The sequence below is a fragment of the Gymnoscopelus microlampas genome, assembly GCF_963454915.1.
Source record: "Gymnoscopelus microlampas genome assembly, chromosome: 17".
In the NCBI taxonomy this organism is placed as follows: Eukaryota; Metazoa; Chordata; class Actinopteri; order Myctophiformes; family Myctophidae; genus Gymnoscopelus; species Gymnoscopelus microlampas.
Window position 1 is genome coordinate 12,834,385 of NC_139954.1, and position 19,113 is coordinate 12,853,497.

A 19,113-nucleotide genomic window follows, 5' to 3' on the forward strand; every position below is an offset into this window, starting at 1 on the left:
GTTACATTATATAAACTCTACATAACTGAATGACTTGCTGTTATGAGGATAACTTTGAGCATCAAATAAATAAAACTAATCGGTGTGATTGATAGTTTCATGTTTTCCCCATTTGGGACACCATATACGTTTAGATGCATAGCTCCATGAGTAGCCTATTAAAGCTACTTTTACACAATATGTCAGTCACTACAAAGTAAAGAAAACATTTCTTGAGATTTATATTTCCGCCGATTGTAAGTATGTGTTCAAATGACTGTATCTCCTATTTACATTCAGATATTGACATTTGGTCTTTTCTGGAAGTCCTGGCTTCAAGTATGCCAAGTTTTAAAACTATCAGCGTTTCCATTGTGAATCTACATGAGTTTATATGCCTCAATCCCCAGAGGGCCTAGCTTTATTTTTAGTTTGGGGTGTATAACTTTATGTATCAATTTCGCCACTTTTGCTGTAAAATATTTGTATACAACAATCCAATCCGGATCCAAAGTCCAAAGCAGAGGATGTGACGTGGGGTTTGCATGAGAGAAACAGGAGAGTGTTGATTGATTAGATCAGATAAGGACAGTAGAGACTGTTAGAGAACAGTGCTGGAGCCTGAGTTGCGTCATTTAAGACAGTACCAAGTCACATGATTAATCAATAGAAGGTTTCACCAACATGGGTAGACCAAACAGACTAAATAGAGTGGATGCTCACTAGTCAGTACGAAGTGTCCTGCAGGCATCAGCATTACTAGTTGACAGGGTGTTATTGCTGCGTTCGTCATTTCCCATTGCGAGCTCCGAGAGACTGGCGGTAAGAATTGAGAGTCTTTACACAACGAAAAATGTATCTATTTCTGATATGTTTTACAGTTTTGTGTGTATATTTCATGTCAGTAATTTGTTGTTGTGTTGTTGTTTATGTTTCCTTTCCTAGGTTTATAACCTATTGGCCTACTGTAGAAGTGTTAGAGTACGTTTGTATTGTAATGTTAGTTTAGTTTAATAAAATCATAAAAGACACAGGTCTGAGTTGTGTCCGCTAACTCGGTTGCTTCAATACCCTTTACAAGGGGAGATCTAATTAGTTGCATTACGTGACTGGCTAGATAATTGTACACTTGTAGATCGGCTCTTTTCGGTCCTAAAGTCAGAGACAGTGTCTTTCGTGTCTTTGAACAACAGCCATGGCCGACGACGCATACACGTATGTGTTGCTCGCCGAGTTCGATGACAATAAAATCCCCAGACTGACAAACAAACTAGTGAAATACTTTCAAAGTAAGAGGAAATCCAACGGTGGAGACTGTCTGGTTGAATGTGACGAGCTTCATCAAACCGCAGTGCTTCGGTTCCGAACAGAGGAGGGTATGTTTTCTAATTATGACCAGTGGTGGAAGAAGTACTCACATGTTTTACATAAGTAAACGTAGAATACCACAATATGAAACGACTCTGTTACAAGTAGTGTTCAAAATGTTACTCGAGTAAAAGCACAAAAGTATTGGCCTCAAAATACAAGTTTAAAGTACCAAAATGTTTGAAAATAGATGCATAAAATATGGCTGAAGTGATTAATGTATGTTGTATAATATCATCATTTATATTTGCAAAGTAACTATTAACTAAAGTTTTCAAATAATTGTAGTGGAGTAAAAGTACAATATTTGCCTCTGAGATGTAGTGGAGTGGAGTAGAAGTAAAGTACTGAAACTTATACTCCAGTAGCCTACTTTAGTAAATGTACTTAGTTACTTTCCACCACTGATTATGACTATTCATATATTTATGGAAATGTTATTTAACTTACACGTAATGTGTTGACATAGTAGATCTATTGTTATTGACAATACAGTGTCTTTTTCTTTACAGACAGACACAAAGTTGTAGGGAAAGATGCACATGAAATCCGTTTGGATCATGGTGTGCTGAAGATAACTGTCCGTATACCTGATGGTGATGAGAGTTCACCAAAACAGGTTAGTGGCTACTGGTTATTATTGAGTAAACAACAACAAAATGGTGCAAACTTGCAAGACTGATGATTGATAGACGGGGATAACCTGATGCAAAGGTGACGGTGAACTCATGTGGTGAACGTTTAAGTGTGTTACACTGGCATTCGTGACATATCGAATTGTGTGACTCAAGTAGGGTATTTCTACTTTAGTTTAGGATGGACAGGAATCTAGAATGTTTTGGTTGGCGGTCGTAGAAGGCGACTGTTGTAGGCTACTGATAATTATGTTCAGATCACCTTTGGATAATGGTGGCGGTGCAGTACAGACTGGAACATGCCGAGAGTGCAGAACAACGACCTCTGAAGTCACGTAATTCGGTAGGTTACTAGTGTCGGTGCAACTGCTGCCTTCCGCCAGTGCATGGCTGGTGATTGACCGGCTTCTTGGTTTGTGCCACTTGGTGGTGAGAGGGGACATACAGGATAGGTGGGCACTCTTATTTTTTTAATTCTATGTGGGCACTAGGGACATCTGGGCACCACGATGTAAAATTGGCTATTTCGTCCAAAATGCTGATTAAAAAAATATTTAATATAAGTATACATGATATGAACATGAAGGTACATTATTATCAGACTTAATTTTATCCTTCAACTTCTTGTTTATGCCCCAAAATGACAGGTTTTGTAACAATTTGTAGCAATTGTAGAAATAGACCTTGATTGTCGAATGTTTAAGCATATTCTATGTATACTTTAGGCCTACTTTACATTTTCCAAATATATATTTTTGAGTGGTGCCAGCCACTCCTACACTTGACCGTGTGTGTGGGTCCGTCTGTCCGTCCGTTTGAGCACGGCCTCAACAGCTGCAGCTGATTGCAACACAAGGATGCAACCAGTTACAATGATTCAAAGGCACCACTCTCTTCACACTGGGTGTGATTTTTCTTAACATTTTGGACAAAATAGCAAATTTTACATTGAGGAGCCCAGATGTCCCTATTGCCCACCTATCCTGTTACCGTGAGGGCAGTTTTAAAAAATGCCATGCAAAATTGGTAAACAAACAAACAAACAAAAAAGCTACTTGAATGACCAAGGTTTTCTCTTTTTCTTCTAGAAAGCACCTACTGATGACACTAAGAAGACTTGTAAGTATTTATACAAAAATAAAAAGTCAGATGTCTAATAGTCTGTTTGGTTAAAACGTACATTATGTACATTCTACAGTAATTCATTCATCACATCTGACCACTGCACATTATATCATTTTAGATATAGGCAAGGCAGGATACGTTTATTTGTATAGCACATTTAATACACCAATTCAAAGTCATAGAAAGAGTAGAAGGAATACAATTGAGAAATTAAAAATAAAGGCATAAAATAATAAAAGTCAAAGTGCAATTGTAGTATAATATACCTTTCTACTAGGCCACTTTATTTTTACTTATATAATATCAGCAATAAACTCATGAGGACTATTGTCTTTCTGTTCTGCCACCATCATGTGGCTGAACATATGTGGGGTTCCCCAAACCCCTCTGAACAGAGCTTATGGGGGTCCCAGAAACAAATATATTCCCTAAATGTATTTACTAAAATGTTGCCAAGATGTTGCAGTGTCCCCATGAATACTTAATAACACCCTGATTGGAGTCTCAGAACCCCCTTTCTCTTTAAATCACTGTGTGGCACACAGTGTGTGCACCTTTCATTATTCAGGGCAACCTAACTGGACGGGTTATTTCAGTATAGTTTTCCTTTTCTTTCTGATAATGTATTTCTTGAAGATCATCTAATACTGTGATAAATGTTTCAATAACAGCTGATGCTGCCGTACAGAAGAAACAAATACACGAAGACCGGCCCATTCCTTTTGCTGAACATCAGTCGCAGGCAGACAGCAGAGATGACCAGAGAGACGATGAAGAAGAGCTGTGCTCCACTTCTGCTGTCATAGGCAATATTCCCCAGGACGTGGCCCAGGATTACTTAGAGATGCTGGTAGAGAACATCTTAAAGCATTCAGAGTCCTCTGCTACATCCCCAAACTTCAGTTTGGAGATCCTGCCCGACAAATCATCTGCTGTGGTGACTTTCCAGAGTGGAAAAGGTAGTTGTATTATTTTAGTAGTTCTGATTATTTTATCAATAATTTCTTAATGTTAAGAAACGGGACCTTTAAAGACACAGACTCGTAATTTGCCATCTTTTAAGTCTATTAATCATCTAGAGCATATACGATATTGTTGTAGACCAAGATTTCTCAAAGTGGGTGCCATGTCAGTCCAGGGGTTAGGGTTAAGTATGTTACTTTTAATCAGTTCTAACCAAAACGGAATAATCTCTCAACACAAGTTTTCCTTGTGACATATATCTTAGGAAAGAATTTACGCATTTACGTATCCCTGAACATATGCTTTCAACTGTGTGTACTGCATACAGGTTTTTATTTATTTAGCGAATGCAAAGTCCTTAAGCCAATCAGTTGCCTCCTGGTGTGCTGTATGGAGGTGACTAATCCTCCTTTCAGTCTTTGGAGTGGACAAACTTCTATGATGTGTTCCATAGTTTGCTCCTCTCCACAAGTACACAGTGGGCTTGGGCTACTGCCCCACTTGTGAAGGCTGGCCAAGCAGGGGTTTCACAAGTGGGGCAGTGCGTACATGTTCACTTCAAACTTTAACTTCAAATTACTTTATTTTCCTTTTGGAAAATAAGGTGATGGTGGTGGTTGTGGCCACCATAAGGGTAATAATAATAATAATAATAATAATAATAATAATAATAATAATAATAATATACTTTATTGAAAGGATAACCCCTTGAGATGTATTATCTCATTTTGGAGGGGATCCTTAGAATACCAATAATCATTATAATGATACAAATATGTATAGTAGAGCCTATCATACTTGTATGCTAAACTTCAAACAGGAAGAAATGTCTTCCTGTGAGTAAATAATAGCCAACAATTATAGGAAGTAAGAAATAGCATTGGGACTTTAAGTAATTGACATTACAGTAATTGATTGTCATTGTGTCATTGTTTACGTTAAAAAAAAAATCTTTCTGAGATACACTTTCTTAAGTAACTGTTGTTACATGAATGTTCCTAAAGTATAATCTGATGAGTGTTTTGAACTTTAATGTTTTGTATGGACCTTGTGGTCTGGTTAATAAATGATATTATAATAACTGATGTCCAAATGGATTATCAGAACTCTTTTTCTGTATGTTATTGTATTTTACTTACCTTCTCATTTTCTATTCCTAACTGACAGAAAACACAGATTTCATTACAAACTGCCCCAGAAACAAGATTTTCAAGAGGAAAGCGTTGTCCGTCTGCCCTCTTGAAGTCACAGCCAAAGTCATAACTGAAGACATACCAGATGTTAGTTCTGACCTCCTCATCCTTTATTTTGAGAAAGAAGGCGTGGAAGTGGAAAATGTCACACTTAATGAAGAGGAACAGTTTGCCATCATCACCTTTAAAAACCCCAAAGGTATTTATACCAATATTACACAGCTATGTAATGTATAGATTTTAACTCTAGAGAGAGAGAGAGAGAGAGAGAGAGAGAGAGAGAGAGAGAGAGAGAGAGAGAGAGAGAGAGAGAGAACAAACGAGACCTGACTCCTCCTAGAGTCCATGCCTTTACATCCATGGAAATTGGCCTAAAGTAAGGGTGATGCTAGGGCTAGGGTGTTATCGAAATCAGGAGGGTTCTTGCTGAGAGAATTACGTTTTATAGCAATCTGCCCATTGCATTTAGAGATATTGCTTGTGCAATTATAAATTCATACCTAAGGGTTGCACCAGAATCAGTAGGGACCATCCTCTGTGGAGCATTTATGCACCTTTCTTTTACATAATGCAATGCAAATCCAGTGTAGATGGTTCTATATGATTTTTTGTTAATGATCATAATGTAATGCACATAGTACTAATGGTAACATTTTTCATCTTTTTTTTATTGTAGCTGTTTCCAAAGTAATTGAGATGAAGCTCCTCATCAAACAGCAACCGGTCAAAGTCTTTCCATTTTATGACTCTTTGGGCACGGCACTTTATGGCAAAGATAGACCCACACTGAAACTCCCTGCTGCCTTCAGTGAGAGCATTGATCAATCCATATGGAGATACCTTAACAACCACAAGGCTGCAAAGACCTTCCACAGTGATCTGGCGAAGCACTTTTGCAAAGCAGACCTCCAAGAACAAGGATCTGTATGTTTAAGGCCCCTACCGTCACTACTGCAGCAAAAGGATGTCAAAGCCAAAGACATCACAGAGTGGAAACATGCAGCAAAGATGGCCTTTGAACAAGCTTTGTCCAGGTTCAAATCTCTGAAGCTTCAGCCTCAGCCAATGGCATGGGAAGAGTCTGAAGGGAAGATTGGAGAGGCAGTGTTGAATGAGGCTGTAGTAGTAGTCCCTGATAAAGACAGTGGCGTCTTAGCAGTGGTTGGCCTTTTGGATGATGTAAACAGACTGGAACAGACTCTTAATGAGATACTGGACAGTACTGCTAAAAGGATTCAGAGAGCAAAGTCCAGCACAACTGAGAAGATCAAATTGACACCATCTATTTTCCATATCTTCTCTCAAGATGGCCTTCGGGATAAGCTGTTAGATAAATACCCAGAGCTGAAAATAACCTACAACGGGGAGAGCCAGGAGTTGTCATTTCATGGTTTAAACGATGAGATTTTAGGTGCAAGCACAATGATACTGCAAGAAAACCTAGCATTAAAACGAATGGCGTTAGAGTTAGATCAGTTTGTGCTTGAGTTTTTGAAGGATGAAGATCTAGAAAACCTTACAAGCTCACTTTTCACACCAAACAGAATCAATGCAGCGCTTGAGCTAAGTGCAAAGACAGTGAATCTCTTTGCTGTTTCAGACAGTAATCTGAGTGAAGCTGAGCATCAACTGAAAATGGTCCTGGTATCCCAGTGCATCCCGGTTGAAGACATTAATGTTCTTGAGATGCCTCAGTGGCGGGAACTGGTCACTCGTTTGGAGAGTAGCACCAACAGCTCATCCAGGAAAATTCAGATTCAGACAGCTCGCTCTCACTCACCTCAGGTAGTAGCAGTGTCAGGCTACAAGGACAGTGTATTACCAGTTCACAGTGAACTTCAATATTTCTTACACCAGAATGCTGAAGTTGCAGAAACTGTTACGGTGAAGCCTGACATCATCGCCAGATATATTGAAGAACATGGCAAAAAGGCTTGGTCAGAACAAGTGAAAGGCAAGGTAGTTGTTTCTTTCAGGAACGAAGCCATCTCCCTAAGAGGTTCCAGATGTAATGTGTCCCATTGCAAGCCCATCATTGAAGACTTGGTCTCTTCACTATGCTTTGATACTTTGACAGTCTCTGAGCCAGGAATGAAGAAGTTCTTCCAGGAGAAAGAAACTATGTATGTTGCATCAGTCAAGAATGAAACAGGTTGCTTGGTCCAGATGGTAGATGGGGCAGATAGTGGACAGGACCTCATTCCTGGACAAGTGCCAAACCCCACATACCAGGTTGAGACTACTGATGGAGTAGAAATTGCTGTTTGCAAGGCTGATATGTGCAGTTACCCAGTAAGTGCAGTCATAAATTCATCTAATCAGGATTTGAAACATATAGGAGGTCTTTCAGGAGCGCTGTTGGATGCTGCTGGCCCTCAGTTGCAGGATGAATGTGACAGGATAATTACCCAGAAGGGACAGCTCAAACCTGGAGATTGTGTCATGACTGGTGCAGGAGGAAGGCTGATGTGCAAAAATATCATCCACGCAGTGGGGCCTCGGTTCGACCAAGCTTACCGTGATAGGGCTGTGGGACAGTTGAGAAGAGCCGTTAAAAGGAGTCTGGAACTCGCTGAAGAGCGTGGGTGTATCTCTGTGGCATTGCCTGCTATCAGCGTAAACTCAGGATTTCCCCTGAACTTGTGCGCAGACACAATTGTCAAAGCCGTGAAAGACTATTGTCAAGACACGTACGGTGACAACACCCTGAAGAAAATTCATTTGGTGAACAAAGATGACAACACTGTTCAGGCTATGGAGACAGCTGTCAGGAAGGAGTTTGGAAACCACGGTGTTAGTCATTCTCAACAGAAGCATGCTAGCACACCCAACAAGACTCTAGGTGCTCTTAGTCATTCTCAACAGAAGCTTCCTAGCACACCCACCAACACTCCAGGTGTTCTACGCGTTCAGAGCACGAGTAACTCAGATCAAGTTGTGACTAATGAGGGGCTGACCATCATGTTGACTAAAGGGAATATCCAGGATGCTACGGTAATCAATTTTCTTTATTATTTCCCTTCTAGTTTGGATTGGTGTAGATTAGTCTTTTAATAGCATTTGGCACTGTCATCTGAGTTTTTAGAGGTGAACTAAAAATATAATTCTTAACACTATGTTGTCCATGAAACTGAAAATACTTTCCTTACATGTTAGACTGACGTGATCGTGAACACTATTGGTAAAGAACTTGATCTGGATCAAGGAGCAGTCTCAAAAGCCATTCTTGGTGCAGCTGGACACAATCTTCAGACACTGGTACATGCACAGAAATCCAGTGGAAAGTTTGGTGATGTCATTGTTACTGATGGCTGCGACCTGAAGTGCACCAAAGTCTTCCATGCTGTTGCACCTCAGTGGGACAATGGGCATGGCACTGCTGAGAAGGTAAAGTATGCAACTTACCTACTTTATTTTACTTAATTTTATCTGTCTGTCTGTCTGACAATGTTCAGCTTTGTTCTTAGAAAAAAAACTAATTGCTTCTACATGTTATTTCTTACAGATGCTGAAAGGGATTTTGAACGATTGCTTGAACCAGACTGAGAGCAGCGGTCTGACCTCAATAACCTTCCCAGCCATTGGCACGGGGAACCTAGGTTTCCCTAAAGATCGTGTTGCTTCTCTACTGCTGAATGAAGTCATCACGTTTAGCAGTAGCAAACAGCCGAAACACCTGAAGACAATAGTGATCATCCTTCATCCGAGTGATGCATCCACAATCCAGGTAAACAAAACAATTGCATGAATAGTTTTTTTTATGAGAAGTCAAGAATGGTGTAGTTAAGAGGGTTTGATTGGTAGATTAGTCAATGTCCGATGCTTTTAATTACCAAAACAAAACTTGACTGCATGAAAAACCCTGCTGGGTTGAAACCTATGTGGTGCTAATAATGTATGTTTATATATATACATACACTGGTACATACACATATATACATAATGACTGGTATCTCTCTGCTTGCTCTCCCCAGGCGTTCTATGATGAATTGAAGAGACTCACCCATTCAGGTAGTTCACAGCCAACTACACATAGTACAGGTAGGCTGCAAGATATGGTTTGAATGATTGTAGGCAAGAATTGAAAGTTCACTAATGGATACTATTAATATTTTGTATTTTAAGAAAGGAAATGCGCATAGACCAGCAACATTGTTTCAAAAGTAACTATCTGTGCTATTGAAAATTTGACTTACCAAACATTCTTCCCAAAATGCATAAATACGTAGCACTTTGGAATAAATCAAATAGTTTGTGTGCCTCATGAATCAAAAATGTAGCTGTTTGGTGAGTGTTTGCTCTGCTGTTTATTTATTTTTGTGTTTGTTTCCTGGTGCAAGGTCCCTTTTCCAAAATCATCTCAAGCTCACAAATGCATGAGACCAAAATGGGAAGTGTGGACATACAGGTTGTCACAGGAGACATAACTAAGGAGACGACTGATGTTATCGTCAACTCTTCTAATGAAAGTTTCTCTCTGAAGTCAGGTAAATCACAAATTAGCTTAGAGAGAGGGCACGATGAAAAGTATCTCTGGAATATAAATCTATTCTCGTAAAACATGGGTCTTCAACAGTGGATCTGAGACCACTTTACCTTACCAGCTAATCTCCGGCACCGTTAGGCCGGTCGCTGCAAAACTGTGCACACCAACTCCCTGGATGCCAATTCAGAACCTCTGCCCCACATTTTTCACATGGGCCTGTCATAGCGCCACCAGGAGGCCGATTTGTGCAAAACCCATTTTTTCCCATTACACCTACAGCTTTTAACCAAACGTCATGCAAATCGGTACACAGTGTCTCTATTGTCATGTGATCAACCCGGATCTGTCCGATTTCCCATATTGCATCCTCATTGGCTAAGGTTGGCTTCCAAAGTTTGCAGGATTGGTTTCTTTGCCATTTTTTACTATTTTGAAAAACATTTTCAAATAGTTGAAATAGCAAATCTACAAGCTCACAATGTGTCAATGTAGATTGGCTATTTGAACTACTTGAAAATGTTTTTCAAAATAGTAAAAAATGGCAAAGAAGTTTAGCGATAATGGGTAAGACGGCGCCCAGAATAGGGCCAATCTCAAATCTCTCAACAGACATTATCGAGACGATCAGCTAAATGTGGTGAGCTAGCTTTGAAAACCTCTTCAAGTTGCACGGAAGGCTTTCTCAAAAGCTTGGTCATGAATGGACTCTCAACAGCTATTTACTCTTGAGTGATTCCCTAACACCTACATTTACTGGGTAACTCTATGTATTTAGTTGTATTTTTTTTATGTATTTTTAACTATAGGACTGTGTAGTAAGTAAGTAAGGTATTGCAGGAAATAAGAAAGTGCACAGTCCTGCAACATACCATAGGAAAATAATAGTTATTCATTCATGTTATTCCTTTCTTTGTTGTATTCTGTCTTTTTCTACTCCAGGAGTGTCCAAGGCCATTCTGGAGGCCGCTGGTCAGAATGTTGAAGACGAATGCAAAAAGCTTGGTAAGAACCTTTTTATATTTATATTTTAACCACGTTATCCCTAGCGTCCTTATTCTGGGGGCGAACATTTGGCGAAAATAGCAGATCTACAGGCTCTCAACGGATCGTGCAGCATTGCATTGTGAGCTCATAGATTGGCTATTATCTGCAAAATGATTTGGTGTAGAGCGAAATACTAGTTCACCTAGTATAGTGCACTTGGGGACAACAGTCTAAGTATATATGGTTTAAGTGTTTAAGTCATTTAGCTGACAATCTTATTTGTGGCTTATTTGCCACAATCATTAAGTATAGCAGTTGAAAAGGTTTAAATTGCCAGATCAACATTACAAGCAGTCATTAATAAGATGTGTAAAGGTTAGGTACAACTACTGTAATATGCCTGTGTCATCACAATTATACCGTATGAAAGAGACATGGTATTTATTGCAATGATCATTGTGAAAGTTCAAGCATTGATCAAGGTTACAGTCACAACAATTCACATTTATTGTTGTATTCTTGTGCAATTTTGAGTGTTATAATGTGCCTTATTGGATATATTTTATGGCACCAAATGTTTGAATCAAGATTGACCTGTTCCACCCGGCCACCTATAAACACGCACACGCACGCATATGCACGCGCACGCACACACGCGCAAGCACGCACACACACACACACACACACACACACACACACACACACACACACACACACACACACACTTTTTAAACTTTTTTGCAACATTGCACATAAAGTAACCATTAGGATGTTTTCATTCTTAAGTAAAAGAAAACAAACAAACAAAAACATTGTCCCTACATTCAGGTTCTCAAAGAAAGCAAGGCATGATAATGACCCAGCCAGGTAATTTAAAATGCAAGATGATCCTCCACCTGGTCGTACAGTCGGCCCCTGTGAAGATCAACAAGGCTGTGAAAGATGCTCTTCAGATGTGTATGAAAGACTCCTACACCTCCATTTCCTTTCCTGCTCTTGGTACAGGTGAGACATAACTGTAGAATATGGAATACATGGGGGGAAAGTGTCCATGGTCTGGTGTAACTCAAGTGTGTAAAGCATGGCATTATCACTGCCAAGGGTAGGGATTTGGTCCCGGCGAGGCACAGTCATGCTAAAGATGTATGGACTTCTGGTAATGTAGAGTAATTTGTGTTGAAATCTAATGCATTCCTTTGCTTTCGGAGAACTATGAATGATCACATAGCGTTCAATTGTTGTGAATTTTGACATGTGTATTCACAACATTGACCAATAACAACACCGTCTGACTCTGTTAGCCTTGGAGAGGGTGGGGGCAGGAGCATTGGGGAGGAAGCTGACCTATCAATTTAGCTGATTTAACTGATCACATAATAAATTAACATTGTTTTAACATGCATTCTGCTTATAAGCAACGCTAACGGTTTACATTTACGTATCAGGCCCATCAGAAATCTCATTGAACTAAAGTTTTTTGTTTTGGTTGAACCCACAAGGGAGATGCTTTGATATTTTCTGTGTAGGAATTTTGCTGTTTTCCTTGTAACAAAGCCCACTATGTGTTGTGCGGTTTTAGGCCAAGGCAACATACAGGCAACTGAGGTGGCAGATGCTATGTTGGACGCAGTGGTGGATGTGTTGAGTCAGAGCAGTCAGAACTCTCTGAAGACTATCAGGATAGTTATCTTTCAGTCACAAATGCTGAAAGAATTCCACAGCAGTATGCAGAAGAAAGAAGGCACAGACCAGAAGGACAAAGGCACGCACCAGAAGGACAAAGGCACAGACCAGAAGAACAAAGGCACACAGGAGAAGGACAAAGGGTCTTCATCCTGGAGCTGGAGCAACATTACCTCCGTAGTAAAAGGTAGTTGACAGCTTTTCTCAAGCCTGTCATTAGAAATGCTCATTGCTTAAACAAGGACCCGTTTGAATTTTCAAACCTCTTGACCTGGTTCCTGACGCTATGGTAATTGTAATTTGGTTAGAATTCCATGGGGTTTCTAACTTGCAGGCCATACTTTTGATACTGCTGGAGCTAAATATGCATTAAGTATTTTTTGTTAATCTGCTAAGGTTTTACATAAAAGGTCACAATTCTGTTCTCCGGTGTCTAACAATTTGTATGTATTTTAGATACATTTTCTGACCGTGTTAAATAATGTGTTTATCTGACATTCTGAATTAATTCCTCTAGCATTCTTCGCGGGAGGAAGTGCTAGCAGCCCACAAAAAGAAGAAGACTTTGTCATTGAAGAAATGGAAGTGGACCGTGCTTGCTTCCACATCTGTGGAGAGTCGCGGGCCAAAGTTCACTCAGCCAAACAGTGTATCAGTGACATGATATCCCAGGAGCAGGTCGTTCACTCCATTGAGGACAATGTAGTCCTCTGCTTCTCTGAAACAGACCATCAGCGCATCATCAACATGCAGTCTACAATGGCCGTGGGGATAAAGATAGAACGCAAGAAGGGCGAAGCCTCTCTCACCATCAAGGGACGCAGCAGGGATGTGGTAAAAGCCACTGGTGAGATCCAGGAGATGACGAAGAGGGCCAGAGAAAAGGAGGAATTTAGGAGAGCTGTAGAATTGGCTGCTGAAAAGGCAGACTGGCAGTACAAGTTTCAGGGGCTTCAGTTCCAGAGCTTCGACTCCACCGCCAACTTCTACCTTGAGCAGGCACTCAATGATAAACTGCATCTTGTAGAAGTCACTGTCCAGGGTCAAATGTACTATATCACACTGCCAGATGGACCTGCAACAGATGCGCAAGGCACAAGTCTGGAAATCAAGCGCATTGACAAACTGAATGGTAAGTTTTGAAAATGTAACTTGTATTTTTGGTATGCAGTATTTAACTAGATCTGTTATGCAGAGAGCCATAGGGAGCCAGTGTTGAACTATATCCAAACCAGATCTATGTAGGTCAAATTATACTTTAAGTTTGATCTTAGAGTTTGTTCGAGTTTAAATCGACTTGAGCACCATCTCAGTGTGGTTTGCCACACGTTCATGTACAATATAGTGTGCCAGGAAGCTCAAACAAATGAGACAATACCAGGAAAATGTGTGGATTGCAAGTTAAACCCTGTCTAATTTCCTGGTGTGGCAAACCCCACAATCTGGTAACCCCAGTTGATTAAAACTATTGAGTTGCTTGCAAGTACTGAATGGCCCGATTGACCTCTGTAATGAGTTTTAATGCTTTGAACTCTACAGCTTGGATCCCTCAAAACTGGGATGTCATGACAGCCAACACCCCATGCCAAACCTTCACCGTCCAGCCTGGAATCCAAGAGCACAATGAAGTCCTGGGTCTGTTCAGTACCTCATGTAACCAAACGGTTATTAAGGTAGTACATTTGTTTATATGTACTGTAACCCTAGCTTGCTATGTAACAACTCCCTTAAGCTGGAGTTGTGCTTATACTTTATTTAAATGTATAAGGGTTAAAGACATTTTCAGTAAAACATTTGCAAAATACTGTATGCTATTTGTATCTATTCACTCAAGTCAAGAGCCATGTTTTAATCCAATCATTATAAAGACTGCAGAATAGTATCTGTAATACTAGTGTACCAATGCTACCGAAAATGTCCCAGATTCACCTAAATGATCAAGATAGGTGTCATACACATTCACACAAGCATTGAGAACGATAAAAGTCGAGAGAGAGATTAAAGTAAAATGTCTGTAGCAATGCTTCTCAGTGTGATTGCTGCCTGCCTTTCCCCATACTATAGCTTTGTATAAGCTTTACTTATATGCATATACACAAATGAAAATATAATTCATACATATTTTAAAAAGCACCCTGCACCTCGTGGGCAAATATGCGCTGTGGCACAGGATAATTAGCTGTAGCTAATAAGGGAGATAAGCATAGAAAATATGAACTGTAATGTCCATACATTACAAAGACAAACACTTCAAGTAAGGACGCTTCATCCATACATTACAATGGCAATCACTTGAAGTTAGGACACTTGTCATGCAGTAAACTAAACACTACGATGGCTTAGTGCTCATATCTGAGTCTACAGGCAGCTAACAAACAAATGCAGATAACCCAGAGTAACCCACATCAATAGTAGACCGTCCCGCTTGGTGGCTTGGCAATAACAGTCATTAAAATATTATATAACCAGACACAGAAGAGGAACAACCAATTATTTTTATTCTCCCCCAGATTGAGAGGATACAGAACCCAATCTTGTGGAAGAGCGTCCAACTCAAGAAGCAGGACATGGATCAGAGAAACGGCCAAAATAACGAGAGACGCCTCTTCCATGGCACCTGCCCATCCACTATTGACAAAATCAACGATGCAGGCTTCAACAGGAGTTTTGCTGGGATGAATGGTGAGAGTTAAACCCTGTAAAATGAGTAGAATAGTGTGCACATTGTCATGGAATTCTGGACCAATAAGTAATTGATGAGGCAATAGGAGTCAAGACAATATTCTAGTTGGTGATGGTATGCTTTAATGTGCATGATATCATGGGGATAAGTACGTTAGACACACAGTCTGACACAGATCGTTGGTAAGGTAGTTCTGCCAACGAGCACAGGGCTCAGACCATAGCTATACTAGCTGCTCCTAGGACAAGCTGAACCATAACAGACAGTCTTTAACAAAAACAATAGCTATCAGTTCTAGTGAGACTTCTTGGCTCCTACAGCCTATCAAATATCATGTCATATCAGAACGTATTATATAAGTGATTTTTTCTCAAGGACCTAATGTACAGTATAAGTAGATCAATGCACATTTAATAACACCATCATATGAGGAATTAAGGAAGATTAAATAGTATTTGAAGTGGTCAAACTAGCAATAGAATACATGTTCAGAAGCATCTTCCATAAACCCCAATGGTCTCGGATATTCCATAAAAGCAAATTAAGGTTAAAGCCTCAATCTTCAAATTATTTTTCCTGGTTGGCTGTATGTAGAACAGCAAGAACATATATGTTTAGAACGATAATACCTAAACATCATGATGTGCTAACTGTTTAGGAAACGGAGCGCTTGTGTGGAGGGGACTCCTTTCATGCTGTTTCACAAATCACAGATTAGGACTTGACCTGACAAAAGGTTTCAGTGAGATTGTATTTTGCTTTATTCCATGCATACTACAGTGTCGCACAACAGTAGCAAAAATAGCCGATCTACAAGCTTGCACCATGTCGATGCATTGTGAGCTTGTAGATCTTTTTTAATTAAGTAAAAGTGGTTAAGTCTGTGTTAGTTTTATAAATATTTGACCAATGAAAAGTATTAAAGAGCTTGGGACTCAACAAAAATATATAGTATAATTTATAATTCTTCCTCAACATCCAACCCAAATTTAGTACAGGTGCAGGGTAAAATAGTTCATGCCATTTACTCTCATTTCGCTCTGGATAAGAACATCCGTTATATACTTACATTGGAAGTCGTTCAGTTGGAAAGGAAGGCTAAATTCAGAACACATACTGTAACTGTTCTTGTGTAAACAATTGTCTTCATGGCCTTTGAAGATACATGAAGATACCATGGCTAAATGTTCTTCTTCTCTCTATTTTCAGCTGCCTTATATGGCAATGGCACCTACTTTGCCGTACACGCCAAATATTCCGCCTCTTATTCCAGGCGGGATCCTCAGGGCCAGCAGTTTATGTATCTCTGTCGAGTCTTGACTGGAGACTTCACTCTGGGGAAGCAGCACATGATCGTGCCACCAGCCAAGAGTTCCAACTCCTCTGTGTTGTATGACAGTGTCGTGGACAACATGCAAAGCCCAGCCATGTTTGTCATCTTCCACGACTCCATGGCTTATCCTGAATACTTAATTACATTTAAGTAAAGTATGTAGAGAGAGGGCATGGAAATAAGGAGCCGTATTTTTTTCCTAGCTTAATAATACCATAATGTTTAATAACCATTAGTGATTCTTTTTTTTTACCTTTTTTATTGCCATTCAACAGGCAATTTATATCATATATAATATTGCAGAAAATGTTATGATTTTTTAAATAAATAATACACTAAGGAAAAAACAACAACACACAGAAAAAGTTACGTTAAAGAAACACAAATAATATAATTAAATAAGTAAATAGACAGACATTTATACAAATTTAAAAATCTCAACATTTGCCTTGAGAGTGAGAGTGGGGTCCATTTAACCCCTTCCATCGGAGATAACAGCTTCTAGTTATAGAGAACCTACACAACTCTGCCTACATCCTCTGTGTCCAAATATTCATCCACTGATAACCATCTCTTTTTATTTTTTTTAACTGGGCTGTCATATGTTCCATCGTATATCTGCTTAACCTTTTGTAACCACTGGTCGATTGCAGGAGGGCTAGGCTTCATCCAATTAATAGTTATAATTTGTCTTGCAACCATCATCAGGACATGCATTATATAGCAATGGTCATTAGTAAACAATTGTTCTTGTATAATATCCAATAAAATAGACGTGGATCCATGGGAATATCCATTTTGAAGATTTTGTCCAGTTCTATCATTAGTGAATCTAAGGATCAACCGATGTTTAAATGGTCATTTTTGGCTACATTTATTTGACATGTTAAGAGCTGTTGATCATGTGCCCTTCGTTAATCGCTCTAGTTGCATATAATTGTATACTGCACATTTATTCATGGTGCTGAAGTTTTGAATATGGCAAGGGCTGATGTTCATATCCTGTCTACTGTATACTTTACTGTATGTTTTCCCCAGACTTCTGTAGTCTTCAAGCATAGATAGTATATTCCAGATAACACTGAACACCTTTATCAGACTATAACAACAGCATGATACAAAACTGGGATAATATAATGGATAATGTTAAACTAATGGAAAGTATCAGAAGTCAAATTTCTATTCAGTGGAACACAATCAGACAACTGTATATCTATTTTTTCATTGTTCACAAATGACACTAAGCATGAAACAAGTGTCTAATGTGTTATTTGAACTGTGGACTATTATGAATCCATGTACCTTTCTTATTATGCCACTGTTCCTGCTGAATCTCTTAAAGCTTGTGTTAAAAGTATGGTGCAATGTTGCTGGAATGTATAGCATTTTTCTCAAGGACCTAATGTACAGTATAAGTAGATCAATGCACATTTAATAACACCATCATATGAGGAATTAAGGAAGATTAAATAGTATTTGAAGTGGTCAAACTAGCAATAGAATACATGTTCAGAAGCATCTTCCATAAACCCCAATGGTCTCGGATATTCCATAAAAGCAAATTAAGGTTAAAGCCTCAATCTTCAAATTATTTTTCCTGGTTGGCTGTATGTAGAACAGCAAGAACATATATGTTTAGAACGATAATACCTAAACATCATGATGTGCTAACTGTTTAGGAAACGGAGCGCTTGTGTGGAGGGGACTCCTTTCATGCTGTTTCACAAATCACAGATTAGGACTTGACCTGACAAAAGGTTTCAGTGAGATTGTATTTTGCTTTATTCCATGCATACTACAGTGTCGCACAACAGTAGCAAAAATAGCCGATCTACAAGCTTGCACCATGTCGATGCATTGTGAGCTTGTAGATCTTTTTTAATTAAGTAAAAGTGGTTAAGTCTGTGTTAGTTTTATAAATATTTGACCAATGAAAAGTATTAAAGAGCTTGGGACTCAACAACTACATTATGAGGTTCCCACCTAACAGTGACAAATGTCATTCAGTAATTCAATGTGAATGTTGTGTAAATGTAAAATAAATTGGTTCTGAAGTTTCCTCTTCTGAGCAGAAGCCTCTCTTTCCATTGTTTCATTTCTATACTAGCTTGTAAGTGAGCTCCTCTGCACTTTTGCGTTTAAATGTTTGATTCTTTTGTTCATCTGTTCCGGTGGTAGGTGGTGGGATGGTAGTGGGTGAAGGTAGGACGGTGGTGGTGTTGAACGGAGGCAGAAGGTTAGACAGAGATGCAGTGATGGTGGCTGGTGTCTTAAAACCACTCATGCTGCTGGGATATTTGTGCAGCAGAGCCTCTATGGGACATAGTAAGTAAGGACAAGTAGCTCTGCCAGCATCAGACTCTGCATGTTATGTGCCAGCGTCACCTTGTGGACCTTCAGCATTTGGTCATCTTTGTGGAAGGAAAGTTCTCACAGTGCTGCTCTTCATAGAGCGATATAAGGAGCAGGACAGCACCATGCTCCCAGACAAATCATGTATTTTCCTCCTCAGATGACAGTCATGGACTGCTGCTGACTCAACTCCATGGACTGTGATCCTGGCTATAAAACAAGTGAATGAATACAATCATAAGAATGATAATTATTAAGGGTAATTAAGGGGGTTAGGGGTGCATGTTAAAGGTAGGGTAAGTGATTTTCTTTGGTTAAAATAAGTGTTA

At 39.4% G+C, this 19,113-nt stretch overlaps 1 protein-coding gene across 1 annotated transcript; it reads left to right on the forward strand.

Moving 5' to 3' along the window:
• Positions 1-1,174: 1,174 nt before the first annotated feature.
• On the forward strand, positions 1,175-16,586 carry LOC311065135 (protein mono-ADP-ribosyltransferase PARP14-like; the record flags this gene model as incomplete). Its single annotated transcript, XM_084085352.1, has 17 exons — positions 1,175-1,355; positions 1,860-1,966; positions 3,071-3,101; positions 3,779-4,066; positions 5,238-5,462; positions 5,940-8,257; positions 8,420-8,650; positions 8,769-8,990; positions 9,238-9,304; positions 9,604-9,750; positions 10,689-10,751; positions 11,562-11,738; positions 12,313-12,603; positions 12,934-13,548; positions 13,956-14,089; positions 14,927-15,098; positions 16,309-16,586. The coding sequence occupies 17 exons, from the start codon at positions 1,175-1,177 to the stop codon at positions 16,584-16,586; spliced, it is 5,547 nt and encodes a 1,848-aa protein (XP_083941478.1).
• Between the last annotated feature and the right edge of the window lie 2,527 nt (positions 16,587-19,113).